This window comes from Scyliorhinus torazame, chromosome 2, assembly GCF_047496885.1.
Source record: "Scyliorhinus torazame isolate Kashiwa2021f chromosome 2, sScyTor2.1, whole genome shotgun sequence".
NCBI lineage: Eukaryota > Metazoa > Chordata > Chondrichthyes > Carcharhiniformes > Scyliorhinidae > Scyliorhinus > Scyliorhinus torazame.
The window spans coordinates 357,306,386-357,322,818 of NC_092708.1; the positions used below are offsets into that span (position 1 = coordinate 357,306,386).

Genomic DNA, 16,433 nt, shown 5'->3' on the forward strand with positions numbered 1-16,433 from the left:
AGGTTCCGATCCCTGTGATGGCTGTAGCCAACTGTCTTTGCACAAGAATCAGTGCTATAGAATTAATATTTTAGTCACCTTTCCAGAGGATCCTGCTATTTTCTGCTTTAAGAAAATGATGTGAATTATATGACGCCGAAATTAATGACATTGATGGACCTTAAGCTGGCCTGTTTTGATGAGTAACTCTTTATTTTGTGATTATAGTGCTTGATTGTTGTGGGTTGGCTTTTCTTATTTCTCTATTGGTCTGGTGTTCTATCGCAGTGCCTTGTGCTACTTTAGGGAGCAGTGGTTGCTTCTTGGGAGTGACTGATTTTAATTGATTATGATCCTCATTCTGTAGCTCACAACAAACTGACTGGGGCATGTTGACAAATAAAAAGAGCTGGACCATTTTGTGATCAAGCGTTGTGCATTCCATTAGTCATGGCTTCTGAAGAAATTCCGAAGAAGGGTCCGTTCTCTGTTTGGATGTCACAGATGTCTGAATCGGTTCAACAGGCTGGGAGTTCCATTTCGAGCACCTTGCTAAACCTTCGTCAAGGTGCATCTAATCAAACGCCGACCTCTGAGGCTTCAAACTCCTCAGCAAGAGTAGAGCGAGAGGATCAGGAGCAAGGTCTGGCCCTGAAACGAGATTCAGCTTTAAATGCTGCTGCCGATGATGGTTCTCTGGGCAAGGATTACACAGTAGGCCATTTGGAGGCAGCAACTGCTGAAGGTTTGGAGCCGTCCGAATGTCAAGCTGCTGAAATGGGATTGCATCATGATGAAGGTACGATTCATAGAAGTAGGTTTGATATTCAAGATGAAGACTTAGGACAAGACGCTTCAGCTTCATATGACGGGATAGATTCAAAAGATATAACTGTGGTGAAGACCATTAAATACAGCAATGAGGATTTTTATGATGATGAGCCTCTGGCTGCTATTCCTGAGGAAACAGAACACTTGGATAATCAGGTTGGAGTTGGTCCCAACTATAGCAATGTGAAGTGTGAAGCAGATTATACGGAAACTGATACGATACGGCAGGCAGGTAAGAAGAGAAAGAGAAGCTCCCACTTAAAGCTTCAATATTTGTCAATAAATTACATTTTCTTCTATCTTTGTATCTTTTATTAATTCATTCCGCCTCAGATTATGGGGTCCACTTCATCCATTTTTGATGTATAGCTTGAATGATTTTAGGATGATGAAACATCTTTTAAAAATTATGCAAATGACGATTGGTCATAATGTGTGCAATTGTATTTTGGTTTATACAGATTTTAATCAAGATTAGGGTATTTAAAACGCAACTAATATCAAATTCAAAGTGTGCTGAAGTGAAAGATGAATTGTTACGAAAATGTTTGTTTTGAAGCCCAGAAGCTGTCAAATTTTGGACACCTCATTGGCCAAAAGTGAAATCATTAAGGGTGCAGAATTTTGTTGTCCTTGTATCTTGCCCACCATCCAAAATTTTAAAAGTTTCCGTACTTGAATTATTTGTCCTGCATGACTAGGTTTTATAAATAGTTAAGAAAAACATTCACTTATGGTCACAGGACTTCCTAGCAGTATTGAGAAGTACCTGCTTCACATCTCAAGTTCCATTATCACCTGCCAACAGAGTAATATTATGCCGACACTTTTTAACTTCCTAAGCACTAGGCTGAGGGAGGGGAAACCGGCTTGACAAATCCCAGAACAAACATATCCTAAAGATTAACACAAAGGTTCATTGTTTTTGGCTGAATTCTAGTTTGGATGTAGTCGATCTTTAAAATAATGCCTAACCCTCCTTTAATAGTAACTAGGTCCGTCAGTCCATTGTGTTCTGTCCCAGGGCATTTTGAACTCGAGTTTCACACACGTGAAATTCTTGAACCACTTAATAGTCAAACGTGGCTGAGGTGATTCCCCACCGATTTCCCCAAGTTTTATTTTGATTTTGATGTGCCTTCTCCTAAGTGGGTTACATTCAAGGCAAAAGATCCCCAATTGCTATTTATGGTGGGGGGTGGGGGTGTAGTTGGCTGCCCGCACCCATTTGATGCAAGTACCTTCGGAGACATCGACCATTATGTTAGAAAGATTGATCTATGACAGTGGCCGAAATTCTCCCAAAAAACAACTTGTGTAATTTTGGGTGAAAATCGCAGGGTGTATGGGCGCGATTCAGGCCGCAGTTCACCACACCTTTTTGGAGCTTGGGGAGTTTTTCACTGAAGAATCCCACATTTTGAATTTTTTTTCTGGAATAGGGAACTAAAGATGCCGGCCAGACCACGTCCTCCGAGATCGGGGCACTCTTTTTAAAGGGTATCCGGATCTCAATGTTAAATTGCAAGTCCCCCTCCCACAGACATTGCGACCCCCCCCCCCCCCCCGCAGACAGGGGTAACATCCCCAACTCTCCACCGCGGAGGGGCAATCTCACCCCCCCCCCCCCCATCACTAAATGCCTGTATCACCGCCCCCCCCCCCCCTCCCCCATCCTCACTCAGGCATAAGGGTGACCTGGCACCACCCCCATCCAAGCTTGTCGGGATCGGGGCATTGCCCCCACCCTCCCTCCCCAAGTGAGCATATCTCGCTATGGGGTCCCTCAGGGCCCCACATTTAAGGCCACCCCTCTTTCAGCTCCCTCCTTTCAGCCCTCTTCACACCCCCTCTCTTCATACCCACCCTTCACCCCCTTTATACCCAACCTTCATATCCCCCACCTTCAGATCCCCTTCACGCCAGACCCTGCCCCATGGCAGTCCTCCTTGGCACCCTGGCAGTGCCCATTGGCACACCAGATTGGCACTTCCAGGGTGCCATGGTGGCATTGCCAGGGTGCCGCATTGTCCCGGGCACCTGCACAGTGCCAATGCTAGGGCCCTGCCCTGCCCGGATCCTGACCACCAGGGGGCTCCAATCGCCTCTGGGTCCCCTGGCATGGTCATCACGTCTGATCTCCATTGATGGGGACTAATAGTGATCGGCGCTATCAGGCTGTGCCGGTGGGGCCGGTGAACCTTGGGAGTTGAGAGACCCCGGCCTCGAACAAGCTGCGCCTATTCAAAGTAATTTTAATACTAATTTAAATACGCAAGTCTGGTTCATGCCCAGTGAGAGTGTGAACCAGATCATGTCGCGTGCTGTGGGTCGGGAACATCGTGATCGGTTCGGCACCCATCGCAAACCCTAATTTGTGGCTCTCCCGCTATTCGCCAGAAATAGTGGAATTGATGCTGGGTGCAAGGCAGCCAGAGAATCGTACCCACTAAGTGCGGAATGGCTTGATAGTGAATGGTTTCCCTGTTTTATAGTGGATATGGTTTTCTTTTCCTGATGCCAATTCCCTCTTAAACCCCCATCAGTCTATTGGACAAGACCAACTTCACTTCCCATATTCGCGTCTCCATGTCTAGTGAGTCAGTTCAAGCCCTTCCACATTTTGACTCTGCAGTAGAAATACTGCCAAGGGCTCACTCTCCAGCACACACATGATAAAGGGCGTGATTCAAGCAAAAAAGTTTGCAGTGTCATTTTGGACGAATGTGATGGGGTGTTTCCCGCCGGCTGTGTTTGAATTTCAAACCTGGATTCACCCGCACTTAGTCATTTTTGGGGGCCTTAGGGAGTCTCTCTCAGGCCAAGCCATCGAACATGGGAGGAATTCTCCGGTCCGCCTGCTGTGTGTTTCTCAGCTGTGAGGCATGTGCTGGCGGTAGGATTCTTTCTTCCTGCCAATTGACAACGGGATTTCCCATTGTAGCCACTCCACCCTGCCAGGAAACCCGCTGGTGGGGGTGCGCTGCTGATGGGAAAAGTGAATTGCAACGACTGGAGAATTTGGGTTATTGTTTCTGAATGGGGAGCAGTGAGATCCTGCCAGCGAGATCAGCTCAGAGAATGGGGCGCCATTTTGAAAGCATTCCCTGATTTCTAAGTGCACTTGAGGGCCCCCACACCCCCCATCCATGGGAAATGCCACCAACCCCCCCCTTTTCAGGCCTCTCACTCCCCTTTTTACTCCACCTTTTAGCATCACCCCTACCCTTCATACCCTTCTCAACCCCCCTTTCAAGGGCATGGACACTTTGGCACTGGCACCCTGGCAGCACCCCTGCCAGCCTGGCTGTTACACCCAGGTGGCAGTGCCAGCCTAGCAGTGCCAAGATGCCCGGGTGCCAGAGGGAGTGCCAGGGTGCCACCCTGCCCTGTCCCCGACCTCCCGAGGATCTCCTGTGGCCTGAGAGACCCCCCCGGGTCCCGTTATGACTTGCCCACGTTTGTGGCGCCCATTTGAGGTCTCCCAGTCGCGATTGGTGAATCCTGGACCCTGGGTGAATCTGGTGAACGCATGGTTAACTGTGCCTATCACACATTTAAATATGCAAATCTGGAACCCGTCCAGCGAGATCCGGATCCAGATCATGATGTCTCCTGAGGTTCAGTTGAATCTTTCATGTTTCAAGCCTTGCAATCTCCCGAGATTCAACGGCTTGGTCCCGATACCAAGTTGGGCGTGATGAGGTCATTGAATCACGCTCAAAGTATAATTACTGAGCTCGGACCCTGCATGCCCACTCAGCATTATTTTAATGCCAGCGAGAGCATATTAAAATTAAATGGGCGACCGCCCACATTAAAATAACACCAATTAGAAAATCCAATCTAATTTTGTCACCTTTCTTTTGTTCAAATGATCCTCTAATCCGTTCGAACGGAAGTTGTTTCTCCTTCATGCTAATAATATTTTTGAGAGTTGGAGCTATCAAACAAAGTGTTGTTGCAAACCTAATCTACAAGTTACCCTTAATTCATTGATGGGTTTCCTCTGTTAACACAGTGCAGCTAATTCATGCTTTATCATTCAAAGCCGTGATCATTGATGGTTTTTGGACTGAATGTGGCTCGACATTTACTAATTGCTTTTGTGGACTATGCTTTTCCTTGATACTTTTTTCCCTCAATAACGTTTCACCGTGTAAAACACATTCAAGTGCAGCAAGCTCTAAAGGAAATTTAGTACGCAGAATATATAATCACCAAATTCCTGGAAGCTATGGCGTTGCCTCAGAGTATCTGTATCAAGCGGCTTGTATTTTACCTTAGATTTGAGCAAAATAGATGCTCATATTGTACGAACTCTGTCTGATGTGCAAACTCCACATTGACAGTGACCCAGGGCCGGGATTCTAGCATAACCTCCATTACTTTGGCCAATAAAGAAAAAAACATCCCATATGCTGCCTTTACCACCTTACCTGCTTATCTCTTGTATCTTCAAGGATCATTGGACATGCAATCTAGGTTCCCTCTGACCCTACAAGCGCCGGAAAGATCAACAGGCTCAATATTGCACAGTTTTAACAGCGCCATGTTCACTCGTTCAAAACCTAACATGAACTCGGGTAGGAAATTTAACTTAAAACTTCCACTTCAGAAAGAAGTCCGAAAGGCTGAACTAAGAACAGACAGAATGACGGTCAGACAGAATGTCTCTGAACGCCATTCAGCACCATTTCCCAGGTAAATATGTAACAGACTGAAAACAGACTGAAAATATGCTTTAAAAAAACAATGCTGGGCCCAACTCAGCTGGCCAATATGCCAATCGTGCAGACACATTCCATTCCGTACACCTGCAACATGTTACCGGCTCCTGTATACATGAGTGTAGTTCCGTCGCCAGCTAATGCCACCTTTGGCAAACACTTGAAGTCCTGATAAAGCTAGAAGCAAAAGTCCTTGCGGTCCAGGAACCAATTCAGCTGATGGAGTCCATGTCGCCACACGGATGCTTGGGGACGAGTACCTGGGAAGATGGTGTGGATAGCAGCGGGGGCGGGGTGGGGGGGGGGTGATGAAAAAAAAAGCGTCCTTGAGGACAATAATCTCGATGTGGAGAGACAATTCGGAAGTGGAAGGAGTGGACATAGGGGCTTGTAGGGCTGGAGGAGGCTGTGCATCCGGGTTAACTCAGAATTATAAAGGACGCACGGGGTTTGTTAGTGACACGCTGAACTCAAGAAATAAGACAGATCCCGACGCTGAACGCAGTAGCAGGAAATGCCACCCAAAGAGACTTTTACAGGTCACTCTTATGAAGAAAGGTTGAGGGAGCTGAGGCTTTTTTCACTGGAGGGAAGAGAGGTGACTTGATAGAGGTGTACAAGGTGATGAGAGGCATGGATAGAGTGGATAGCCAGAGACTTTTCCCCAGGGTGGAAATGGCTGTCACGAGGGGACATTATTTTAAGGTGATTGGAGGAAGGTATAGGAGAGATGTCAGAGGTAGGTTCTTTACACAGAGAGTGGTGGGTGCGTGGGATGCACTGCCAGCGGAGGTGGCGGAGTCAGAGTCAATAGGGACATTTAAGCGACTCTTAAAGCACCTGGACAGCAGTAAATTGAAGGGGTGTAGGTTCGGTTGATATTCGATTAGGATAAGTGGTCGGCACAACATTGTGGGCCGAAGGGCCTGTACTATGCTGTACTGTTCTGTGTTCTATGTTCTAACTGCAAACTGCCCCAACTACATTGTGGCCCAGAGAGGCAAGGAAGTCCATGGCACTGGCTACTACATCAGCCTCACGTGGTCACACACTGTACTGCAGTGAGAATTTACCGAGAGGGAAAATGAAAAAAATGGCCAGGCGATCGTTGGGGATCATTTTTGGTGACCTTTTGGTGACCCATTCTACACCATCCCATGACCCATCTGCGGGTCGTGACCCCCCCCACTTTGAAAATAACTACAGTACTGGATGCTCCTGGGACTGCTGGCTGACCCAATGAAAAGAGAGTCATGGATCCCATGGGACCCAGACTTTTGGGAAGGAAGGCATCAGGCACACTAGGGAGAGGTTTAGGGGTGGGGAGATTCTGGAGGCCAGATGGAGAGACACAAAAGAGGGCATCAACTCAGGGGGGGGGGGGGGGGAGAGAGGCGGGGGGAGGGAGAGAGAGAGAAGGGGGTGGGGGGGGGGAATGCCCCCAATTTGCTCAAGGCATCCCCCAAATGAGGCACCCCCTTACTTCCCACCCTTTCACCTCAGATGGTGAAAATGCAAACTCCCCACCTTTTCCCACTTGTTAATGTCAACCAGATTATTGCATGGGTAGCATAATATTCAGGTCATAGGATTGAATCATAGAATTCCTACAGTGCAGAAGGAGGCCATTTGGCCCATCAAGTCTGCACCAACCCTCTGGAAGAGCACCCTACCTAGGCCCATTCCCCCGCCCTATCCCCGTATCCCCTCTTAACCTGCACATCATTGGACACTAAGGGCAATTTAGCATGACCAATCCACCTAACCTGCACATTTTTGGACTGTGGGAGAAAACCGGAGCACCCGGAGGAAATCCACGCAGACAGGGAGAAAGGGCAAACTCCACACAGTCACCCAAGGCTGGAATCAAACCCGGGTTCTGGCGCTGTGAGATGGCAGTGAGATGGCACACTGTGCCGCTGTGCCGCAGTCAACTGCCACAGTTAACTTGTTAACAAGCACAATTGCGCATTAATGATTTTTTTGCTAAATGGCAGACAAGCGTTGGTGTATGGGAAACTAACATACTGACATTGGGTTCATAGCCCTATGTTATCACGTTATATTTTACGTATGTGCAGAATGCAATATCCCACTTTGCAAGTGTAAAATCCTGGTCCAAGTTTCAAAAAAAGAAGAAAAAGATACCACTTTGCCTTGGATCTCCACTGAGCAGCGATCACTGTTAATTTGTTGTTTTTCCTTCTTTCTTGGGCCACATGGCTGTGATTCACAGCATTCAGCACTTGCGTTACACTGGACATCCTGCTCAGCAGAACACAATGAACTGTGACCTGAGCCAATTTAAACAACTGAGGACACTGACAAAATTTGCTCTTGTCAATACAAAAGTTTGACCTACAGAGGAAGCACAACATGATTTTCAAAGACTACATTGTTTTCCAGCTAATCCAATAATTGTGCAGCAATTCCCCTTCCTTCCCCCTTCCCAGTGCTACTTTCAGATATTCACAGTTAGACCTGAAGGTGCCAGTCACAGCTTTATGGCCAGAACCACAAAACAAAAGCTGGGACCACCTGGAAGTGACTGCCCTCCTGGATTATGTTGGGATGCTTCCTGTAGGCTACAAGGCTTTTCAGTAAAGTTCCAATATCTAATGGATTGCTTTCTTTTGGTACTCTCCGGAGAGAACATGTCAAAAACACCAGATTTCCCCGGGGGGCAGCCCCAGCCATTGTGGGCCGCCATTGGTGGGGTGCGGTGTCTCAGCGCCCGCGAGGCTGCTATGCCACCCCGTGGATCACGTGTACCCATTATAGCCTCTGCCTGTTGTGGTGATGTGCATCAATGTAAATACATGTAGGCTAGCTAGACATTAGAGGGAGCACCGGAGACATCACACACATACACTCAACCAATAGATCAGTTAGATAGGACACGATCAATGGACATTCACGATACACATAGAGGTGACACAACCACAGGAGGGCATTACACCAACCCATATATAAAGGGCACCACACACATGATCTGCCTCTTTCCAGTGGAGACAGTCAGTGAGTAGAGACACAGGGTTGATTCAATATCACTCCCACCACGTGCATTGCAGCAACTGGTTAGTCAGTCTGGGTAGCTATAGTAGGATTAGCAGTAGTGTCGAACCCGAGTAATAGAAGTGTAAATAGTTTAATAAACGTGTTGAAATTATCTCCACGTCTGAACCTTCCTTTGTCAAGTGCACCACAAGGAAGCCGCTTATGTTACACCTAGAACATAACAAATCATGGTACCAGAGTGAACTGTTTCAATCCACATAGCCATACCTCAGCGTACAGTGACAACCAGCAACAATACCCAGGCAAGATGTTCGAGACCCGGGTTCCCCGTCGGCTCTAGGGCCATGGCGATCTCCGCAAAAACTGGCGGGCATTCCGGCAAATGTTTAAAATCTTCCTGGTAGCAGCCGAACTAGAAGACATGGCCGATGCTGAAAAGACAGAGCTTCTGCTCACCATCGCCGGTGCCAGCGCAGAAGAAATCTTTAAAAAATTCAAGTTCTGGACTTCCGGGTGCGGCGATGACCAGCTGAGTCGCACGTTTCGGCAGCTCCCTGTGAAACGGACTTTTGGGCTCTTGATAGGAGCCCCAACGGCAATTTTAACGGCTGAAAACACCGTGCGGTAAACCAGAAGGGTGTTCCCCCTGGACACGGATGGAAAAAGGAGAGGAAAGTGGCCGGATTGCAGCGGATCCTTTGGAACAACGGCAAGGAAGGCAAGCAGAAACCAAGATGGCGTCGGAAGGTGGCAGTCTCATATGGGGCCCTGAACAACAAGAGTTTTTGAAACGCTGCGTGGAGGAGATAAAAAAGGAAATGAAGAAAGAGTTGTTGGCCCCGATATTACAGGCGATTGAAGGGCTGAAAGAGGAACAAAAGACCCAGGAGCAGGAGCTTCGGGTCGTGAAGGCGAAAGCAGCTGAGAATGAAAACGATATACAGGGCCTGGTGGTGAAGTCGGAGATACAGGAGGCACACCAGAAACGATCTGTGGAGAGGTTGGAGGCACTGGAAAATAACGCAAGGAGGAACAACTTGAGGATTCTTGGCCTTCCTGAAGGTGTGGAGGGGGCGGACGTCGGGGCATATGTGAGCACGATGCTGCACTCGTTAATGGGAGTGGAGGCCCCGACGGGTCCGTTGGAGGTGGAGGGAGCATACCGAGTTATGGTGCGAGGACCGAGAGCAGGAGAAGCTCCCAGAGCCATAGTGGTGAGATTTCTCCGTTTTAAGGATAGAGAAATGGTCCTTAGATGGGCGAAGAAAACTCGGTGTAGTAAATGGGAGAACGCGGTGATCCGCGTCTATCAAGATTGGAGTGCGGAGGTGGCGAGAAGGAGGGCGAGCTTTAATCGGGCCAAAGCGGTACTTCACAAAAAAAAGATAAAGTTTGGAATGCTGCAACCGGCAAGACTGTGGGTCACATATCAAGGGAGGCACCACTACTTTGAGACGGCGGATGAAGCGTGGACTTTTATTGTAGAAGAAAAATTGGAATGATTGGACTACGAAAATGAACGTTTGGACAAAGTGGTGGGACGAGTGGGGGGGGGGGGGGCGAAGAGGGATTGTATTGTATGATTAATCCTGCGGTATGGTAACTTTTCTTTCTCCCACAGGTGGTGATGGGGGGAGGTGGGGAGGGAGAGGAGATGGGGCGTTGGCCATGGGAGGCGGGGCCGAGGGAGAGGCGCGGGCTTGGTTCCCGCGCTATGATAATTATGGCGGGAATAGAGAAGCAGGAAGGAGGGGGCACCGCACGGGGCGAGCCGTGATCACGGGGGGAAGCCGAGGTCAGCCAGAGTTTGCTGACTTCTGGGAGCAACATGGGGGGAGTAATTACGCTAGCGGGGGGTCTAGCGGGGGGGGGGGGAGGGGGGAATTACTGGGTTGCTGCTGCTGGGGAAAGGGGGGAGTGGGTGCGGGAAAGGATGGGCGGGGGGGCACCGTCTGGGAGAAATACAGCCGCGTGGGAACTGGGCGAGAAGCTGGAAAAAGATGATGGCTAACCGGCAAGGGGGGGGGGGGGGGAAGCCCCCCAACTCGGCTGATCACGTGGAACGTGAGGGGACTTAACGGGCCGATAAAGAGGGCACGAGTACTCGCACACCTTAAGAAACTTAAAGCAGATGTGGTCATGTTACAGGAAACGCACCTGAAACTGATAGATCAGGTTAGGTTGCGCAAAGGATGGGTAGGGCAGGTGTTCCATTCGGGGCTGGATGCGAAAAACAGGGGGGTGGCTATATTAGTGGGGAAGCGGGTAATGTTCGAGGCAAAGACTATAGTGGCGGATAACGGGGGCAGATACGTGATGGTGAGTGGCAAATTACAGGGAGAGATGGTGGTGTTGGTAAACGTGTATGCCCCGAATTGGGACGATGCCAATTTTATGAGGCGAATGCTAGGACGCATCCCAGACCTAGAGACCGGAAAGCTGATAATGGGGGGAGACTTTAACACGGTGTTGGAACCAAGGCTGGATAGGTCGAAGTCCAGGACTGGTAGGAGGCCGGCAGCAGCCAAGGTGCTTAAGGATTTTATGGAGCAGATGGGAGGGGTGGACCCGTGGAGATTCAGTAGACCTAGGAGTAAGGAGTTCTCGTTTTTCTCCTATGTCCATAAAGTCTATTCACGCATAGACTTTTTTGTGTTGGGTAGGGCATTGATCCCGAGGGTGAGGGGAACGGAATATACGGCTATAGCCATTTCGGATCATGCCCCACACTGGGTAGACTTGGAGATAGGGGAGGAAACAAGAGGGCGTCCACCCTGGAGAATGGATATGGGACTAATGGCGGATGAGGGGGTGTGCTTAAGGGTGAGGGGATGCATTGAAAAGTACTTGGAACTCAATGACAATGGGGAGGTTCAGGTGGGAGTGGTCTGGGAGGCGTTGAAGGCGGTGGTTAGGGGGGAGCTGATATCAATAAGGACACATAAAGGGAAGCAGGAGAGTAAGGAACGGGAGCGGTTGTTGCAAGAACTTTTGAGGGTGGACAGACAGTATGCGGAAGCACCGGAGGAGGGACTGTATAGGGAAAGGCAAAGGCTGCATGTGGAATTTGACTTGCTGACCACAGGCACTGCAGAGGCACAATGGAGGAAGGCGCAGGGTGTACAGTATGAATATGGAGAGAAGGCGAGCAGATTGCTGGCACACCAATTGAGGAAAAGGGGAGCAGCGAGGGAAATAGGGGGGGTGAGAGACGAAGATGGAGAGACGGAGCGGGGAGCGGAGAGAGTGAATGAAGTGTTCAAGACATTTTATAAAAAATTGTATGAAGCTCAACCCCCGGATGGGAGGGAGAGAATGATGGAGTTTTTGGATCGGCTGGAAATTCCCAAGGTGGAAGAGCAGGAAAGGATGGGATTGGGAGCACAGATCACGGTAGAAGAAGTGGTGAAAGGAATTAGGAACATGCAGACGGGAAAGGCCCCGGGACCGGACGGATTCCCAGTTGAATTTTACAGAAAATATTTGGACTTGCTCGCCCCGCTACTGACGAGGACCTTCAACGAGGCAAAGGAAAGGGGACAACTGCCCCCGACTATGTCAGAAGCAACGATATCGCTTCTTTTAAAGAAGGAAAAGGATCCGCTACAATGCGGGTCCTACAGACCAATCTCCCTCCTCAATGTAGATGCCAAGGTCTTGGCCAAGGTAATGGCAATGAGAATAGAGGAATGTGTCCCGGGGGTGGTTCATGAAGACCAAACTGGGTTTGTGAAGGGGAGACAGCTGAACACGAACATACGGAGGTTGTTAGGCGTAATGATGATGGCCCCACCAGAGGGTGAAACGGAGATAGTAGTGGCGATGGATGCCGAGAAAGCATTTGATAGAGTGGAGTGGGATTATCTGTGGGAGGTGTTGAGGAGATTTGGGTTCGGAGAGGGGTATGTTAGATGGGTGCAGCTGTTGTATAGGGCCCCAGTGGCGAGTGTGGTCACGAATGGACGGGGATCGGCATATTTTCGGCTCCACAGAGGGACAAGGCAGGGATGTCCTCTGTCCCCATTACTGTTTGCACTGGCGATTGAGCCCCTGGCGATAGCGCTGAGAGGTTCCAAGGGATGGAGGGGAATACTTAGGGGAGGAGAAGAACACCGGGTATCTTTATATGCGGATGATCTGCTACTATATGTGGCGGATCCAGCGGAGGGGATGCCAGAAATAATGCGGATACTTGGGGAGTTTGGGGATTTTTCAGGGTATAAATTGAACATGGGAAAGAGTGAGCTGTTTGTGGTGCATCCAGGGGAGCAGAGTAGAGAAATAGAAGACCTACCGTTGAGGAAGGTAACAAGAGACTTTCGTTACCTGGGGATCCAGATAGCTAAGAATTGGGGCACATTGCACAGGCTAAATTTGACGCGGTTGGTGGAACAGATGGAGGAAGATTTCAAGAGATGGGACATGGTAGCATTGTCAATGGCAGGGAGGGTGCAGGCAGTTAAGATGGTGGTCCTCCCGAGATTCCTTTTTGTGTTTCAGTGTCTCCCGGTGGTGATCACGAAGGCTTTTTTCAAAAGGATAGAAAAGAGTATTATGGGTTTTGTTTGGGCCGGGAAGACTCCGAGAGTGAGGAAGGGATTCTTACAGCGTAGTAGGGATAGGGGGGGGCTGGCACTACCGAGCCTAAGTGAGTATTATTGGGCCGCTAATATTTCAATGGTGAGTAAGTGGATGGGAGAGGAGGAAGGAGCGGCGTGGAAGAGATTAGAGAGGGCGTCCTGTAGGGGGACCAGCCTGCAGGCTATGGTGACAGCCCCATTGCCGTTCTCACCAAGGAACTATACCACGAGTCCGGTGGTGGTAGCTACACTGAAGATTTGGGGACAGTGGAGACGACATAGGGGAAAGACCGGAGCACTGGGGGGGTCCCCGATAAGAAACAACCATAGGTTTGCCCCGGGGGGAATGGATGGGGGATATGGAATGTGGCAAAGAGCAGGTATAACGCAATTGAAAGATCTATTTGTGGATGGGAAGTTTGCGAGTCTGGGAGCGCTGACCGAGAAATATGGGTTGCCCCAAGGGAATGCATTCAGGTACATGCAATTGAGGGCTTTTGCGAGGCAACAGGTGAGGGAATTCCCGCAGCTCCCGACACAAGAGGTGCAGGACAGAGTCATCTCAAAGAAATGGGTGGGGGACGGTAAGGTGTCGGATATATATAGGGAAATGAGAGACGAAGGGGAGACTATGATGGACGAACTAAAAGGGAAATGGGAAGAAGAGCTAGGGGAGGAGATTGAGGAGGGGATGTGGGCAGATGCCCTAAACAGGGTAAACTCGTCGTCCTCGTGCGCCAGGCTAAGCCTGATTCAGTTTAAGGTATTACACAGGGCACATATGACTGGAACACGGCTCAGTAAATTTTTTGGGGTGGAGGATAGGTGTGCGAGGTGTTCGAGAAGCCCAGCGAATCATACCCATATGTTTTGGTCATGCCCGGCACTACAGGGGTTTTGGATGGGGGTGACAAAGGTGCTTTCGAAAGTAGTAGGAGTCCAGGTCGAACCAAGCTGGGGGTTGGCTATATTTGGGGTTGCACAAGAGCCGGGAGTGCAGGAGGCGAAAGAGGCCGATGTTTTGGCCTTTGCGTCCCTAGTAGCCCGGCGCAGAATATTGCTAATGTGGAAAGAAGCCAAGCCCCCGGGGGTGGAGACCTGGATAAATGATATGGCGGGGTTCATAAAGTTAGAGCGGATTAAGTTCGTCCTAAGGGGGTCGGCTCAAGGGTTTACAAGGCGGTGGCAACCGTTCGTCGAATATCTTGCGGAAAGATAGATAGGGGAGAACAAAGAAGGCAGCAGCAGCAGCCCAGAACTTGGGGGGTGGGGGGGGGGGTGTGGGGGGGGTGTGGCCTGAGACAAGGCAGTTGCCAATTAGGGCTAGTTTTTATTTTTGTTATTTAATATTTATTTATTTGTTGTTGTTTTCTTTTGTTCTTGTTTAAATAAAAAAGGTCATTATTATCTGTATTGTTATAATGTTGTGTAAAGGATGCACAATGTACTGTGTTGGTTGACCAAAAATTTTCAATAAAATATTATTTAAAAAAAAAAAAAAAAAAAAAAAAATTCAAGTTCTCCAAAGGACAAAACAGGAGCGACTTCCAGGCAGTCCTGGACAAATTTGGCAAATACTGTGAGGAAAACACACTCCAACCAGCAAGAAAAGGTAAGAGAAGCGCCAGTACTCACCTCGAGTCCGAAATCCTGGAACAAAGAACAATTTTGATCGGCGGCCATCTTTCTAAAGGGACTACACTAGCGCAGTTGCGCGAGAAGCGCACAGAACGGGAAGGTCCGTTTGCGCATGCGCAAGACAGCGCGCATGCGCAATCACGAAAACGGCCATCGGTACGGGAACAGCGGTTTGCGCTAATCGCTTCCAACGTATGATGTCACATGTGTCATGACGTCAGAGGCCCCGGACCACACCCATTTAAAGGGGAAACGTCCCAAATCAAAGAAAAAATCTTTTAAAGCAGTAAAACAACCTTTCACATGGAATGACAGCACAATGCCTGAAATTGAACCAGGAAATGAAATTAACCTCCAAAGAACCCTGCAACAAGCAGTTACCTACCCCCAAACCGATGATTCCGACCTTGAATGCTTCAAAACCGACCTTTACATTTTCTCTGGACCTCGTGAGCCCAATGCCGGCTCCGACGCAAACAGTGATGATGTGGTCTTGGAAGACAACGACTCAGATGAACCTTTCACCTTGGGAGGCTACCCCAGTACCAAATCCGAATCGCAACTAGACGTGTTGCACATTGGCGACCCCCGTATTGAATCCGACGCAGACGCGGATTCGTTCTTCGGATTTGAGGATCTTCAGCCCAGTAGATATGACATCCCAACTCGTGAGTGCAGGATGATGCTGCAGCCTGACACCAAGAGTCAGAGAGCGGAACAAGCCCAAAGAGAGCAGCCTGCTGCCACACAGAGCGTGGTCCACGCACCGCTCAGGGTCCCCTATTCCACGATAGAAGACACGCAAGACTCCACGCTGCAATCCTTGCATGAACAAGAAGTGACTCCAGTGTCCAGCCTCCACAGCGACTCGTGGACAGACTCCACAATTGCAGAAACGCAAGACTCCAGAGCGCAGTTCTTGCACGACCAAGATGTGACTCCAGTGACACAAGCCTCCGCAGCGAGCTCGTGGACAGCCTCCATGATAGAAGCAACGCAAGACTCCGACACACAGTCCTTGCAGGAACAAGATCATGAGGGTCTAGCACCCTCCTCTGACCAACTAGCGGCAGACGATGCAAGTCTGCCATACTCAAGTAAACAGCAAGAAGACTATGACAGTCTACCACGCTCCAGTGCACAGCAGGACGACCATGACGATCTTTCATGCTACAGTGAAGAACAAAGCGACGATGACAGTCCAAGCCCAAATGGAGGACAACAGCAAGACAATGACAGCCCACCCACATTGCTTGCGCCACCAGATAAAGACTCTTAATGCCCTGTGTGCTTCATAGTGGCGGTGTCCTGTCTGGTGATTGGTTGTTTTGTGTCGTGTGTGTTCATTGGTTATCCTGTGTGTCAATCACTGCCAGTCTGCATCTCATTATATACATGAGTGGATATTATGACAGGTTGTTCTGTTTGCTGATGTTGTCAACACAAAGCAGGGCTCCAGGGTATAACAGTGTGGGGTTATTGCCTTTCCTCATCTGCACTTGCTTCATGCTTTTGTAACCAGAATAAAGTTGAATAAAATGGTATCTTTGTCGATGCACTAAAGCAACGGTGTACCGCTAAATAAGCCATTGTCATTTCCTATGGCAATCTGGTCACTTGGGTTACTGTGCAAATTACCGGAATTACAAGGCAGGAT

At 49.2% G+C, this 16,433-nt stretch overlaps 1 protein-coding gene across 7 annotated transcripts in view; it reads left to right on the forward strand.

Moving 5' to 3' along the window:
* The window catches only part of LOC140403830 (synaptotagmin-16-like), a 278,502-nt gene that overhangs the window by 210,542 nt on the left and 51,527 nt on the right, over positions 1–16,433 (forward strand). For 5 of the 7 annotated variants that reach the window (XM_072492004.1, XM_072492040.1, XM_072492013.1 and 2 more), the window contains one exon: positions 347–1,042. The exons of the other annotated variants lie outside the window; for them this stretch is intronic. In XM_072492004.1, the coding sequence (XP_072348105.1) occupies positions 430–1,042 (613 nt within the window). In that variant the 5' untranslated portion in view covers positions 347–429. The remainder of the gene's footprint in view (positions 1–346; positions 1,043–16,433) is intronic. 7 annotated transcript variants of the gene reach the window in all.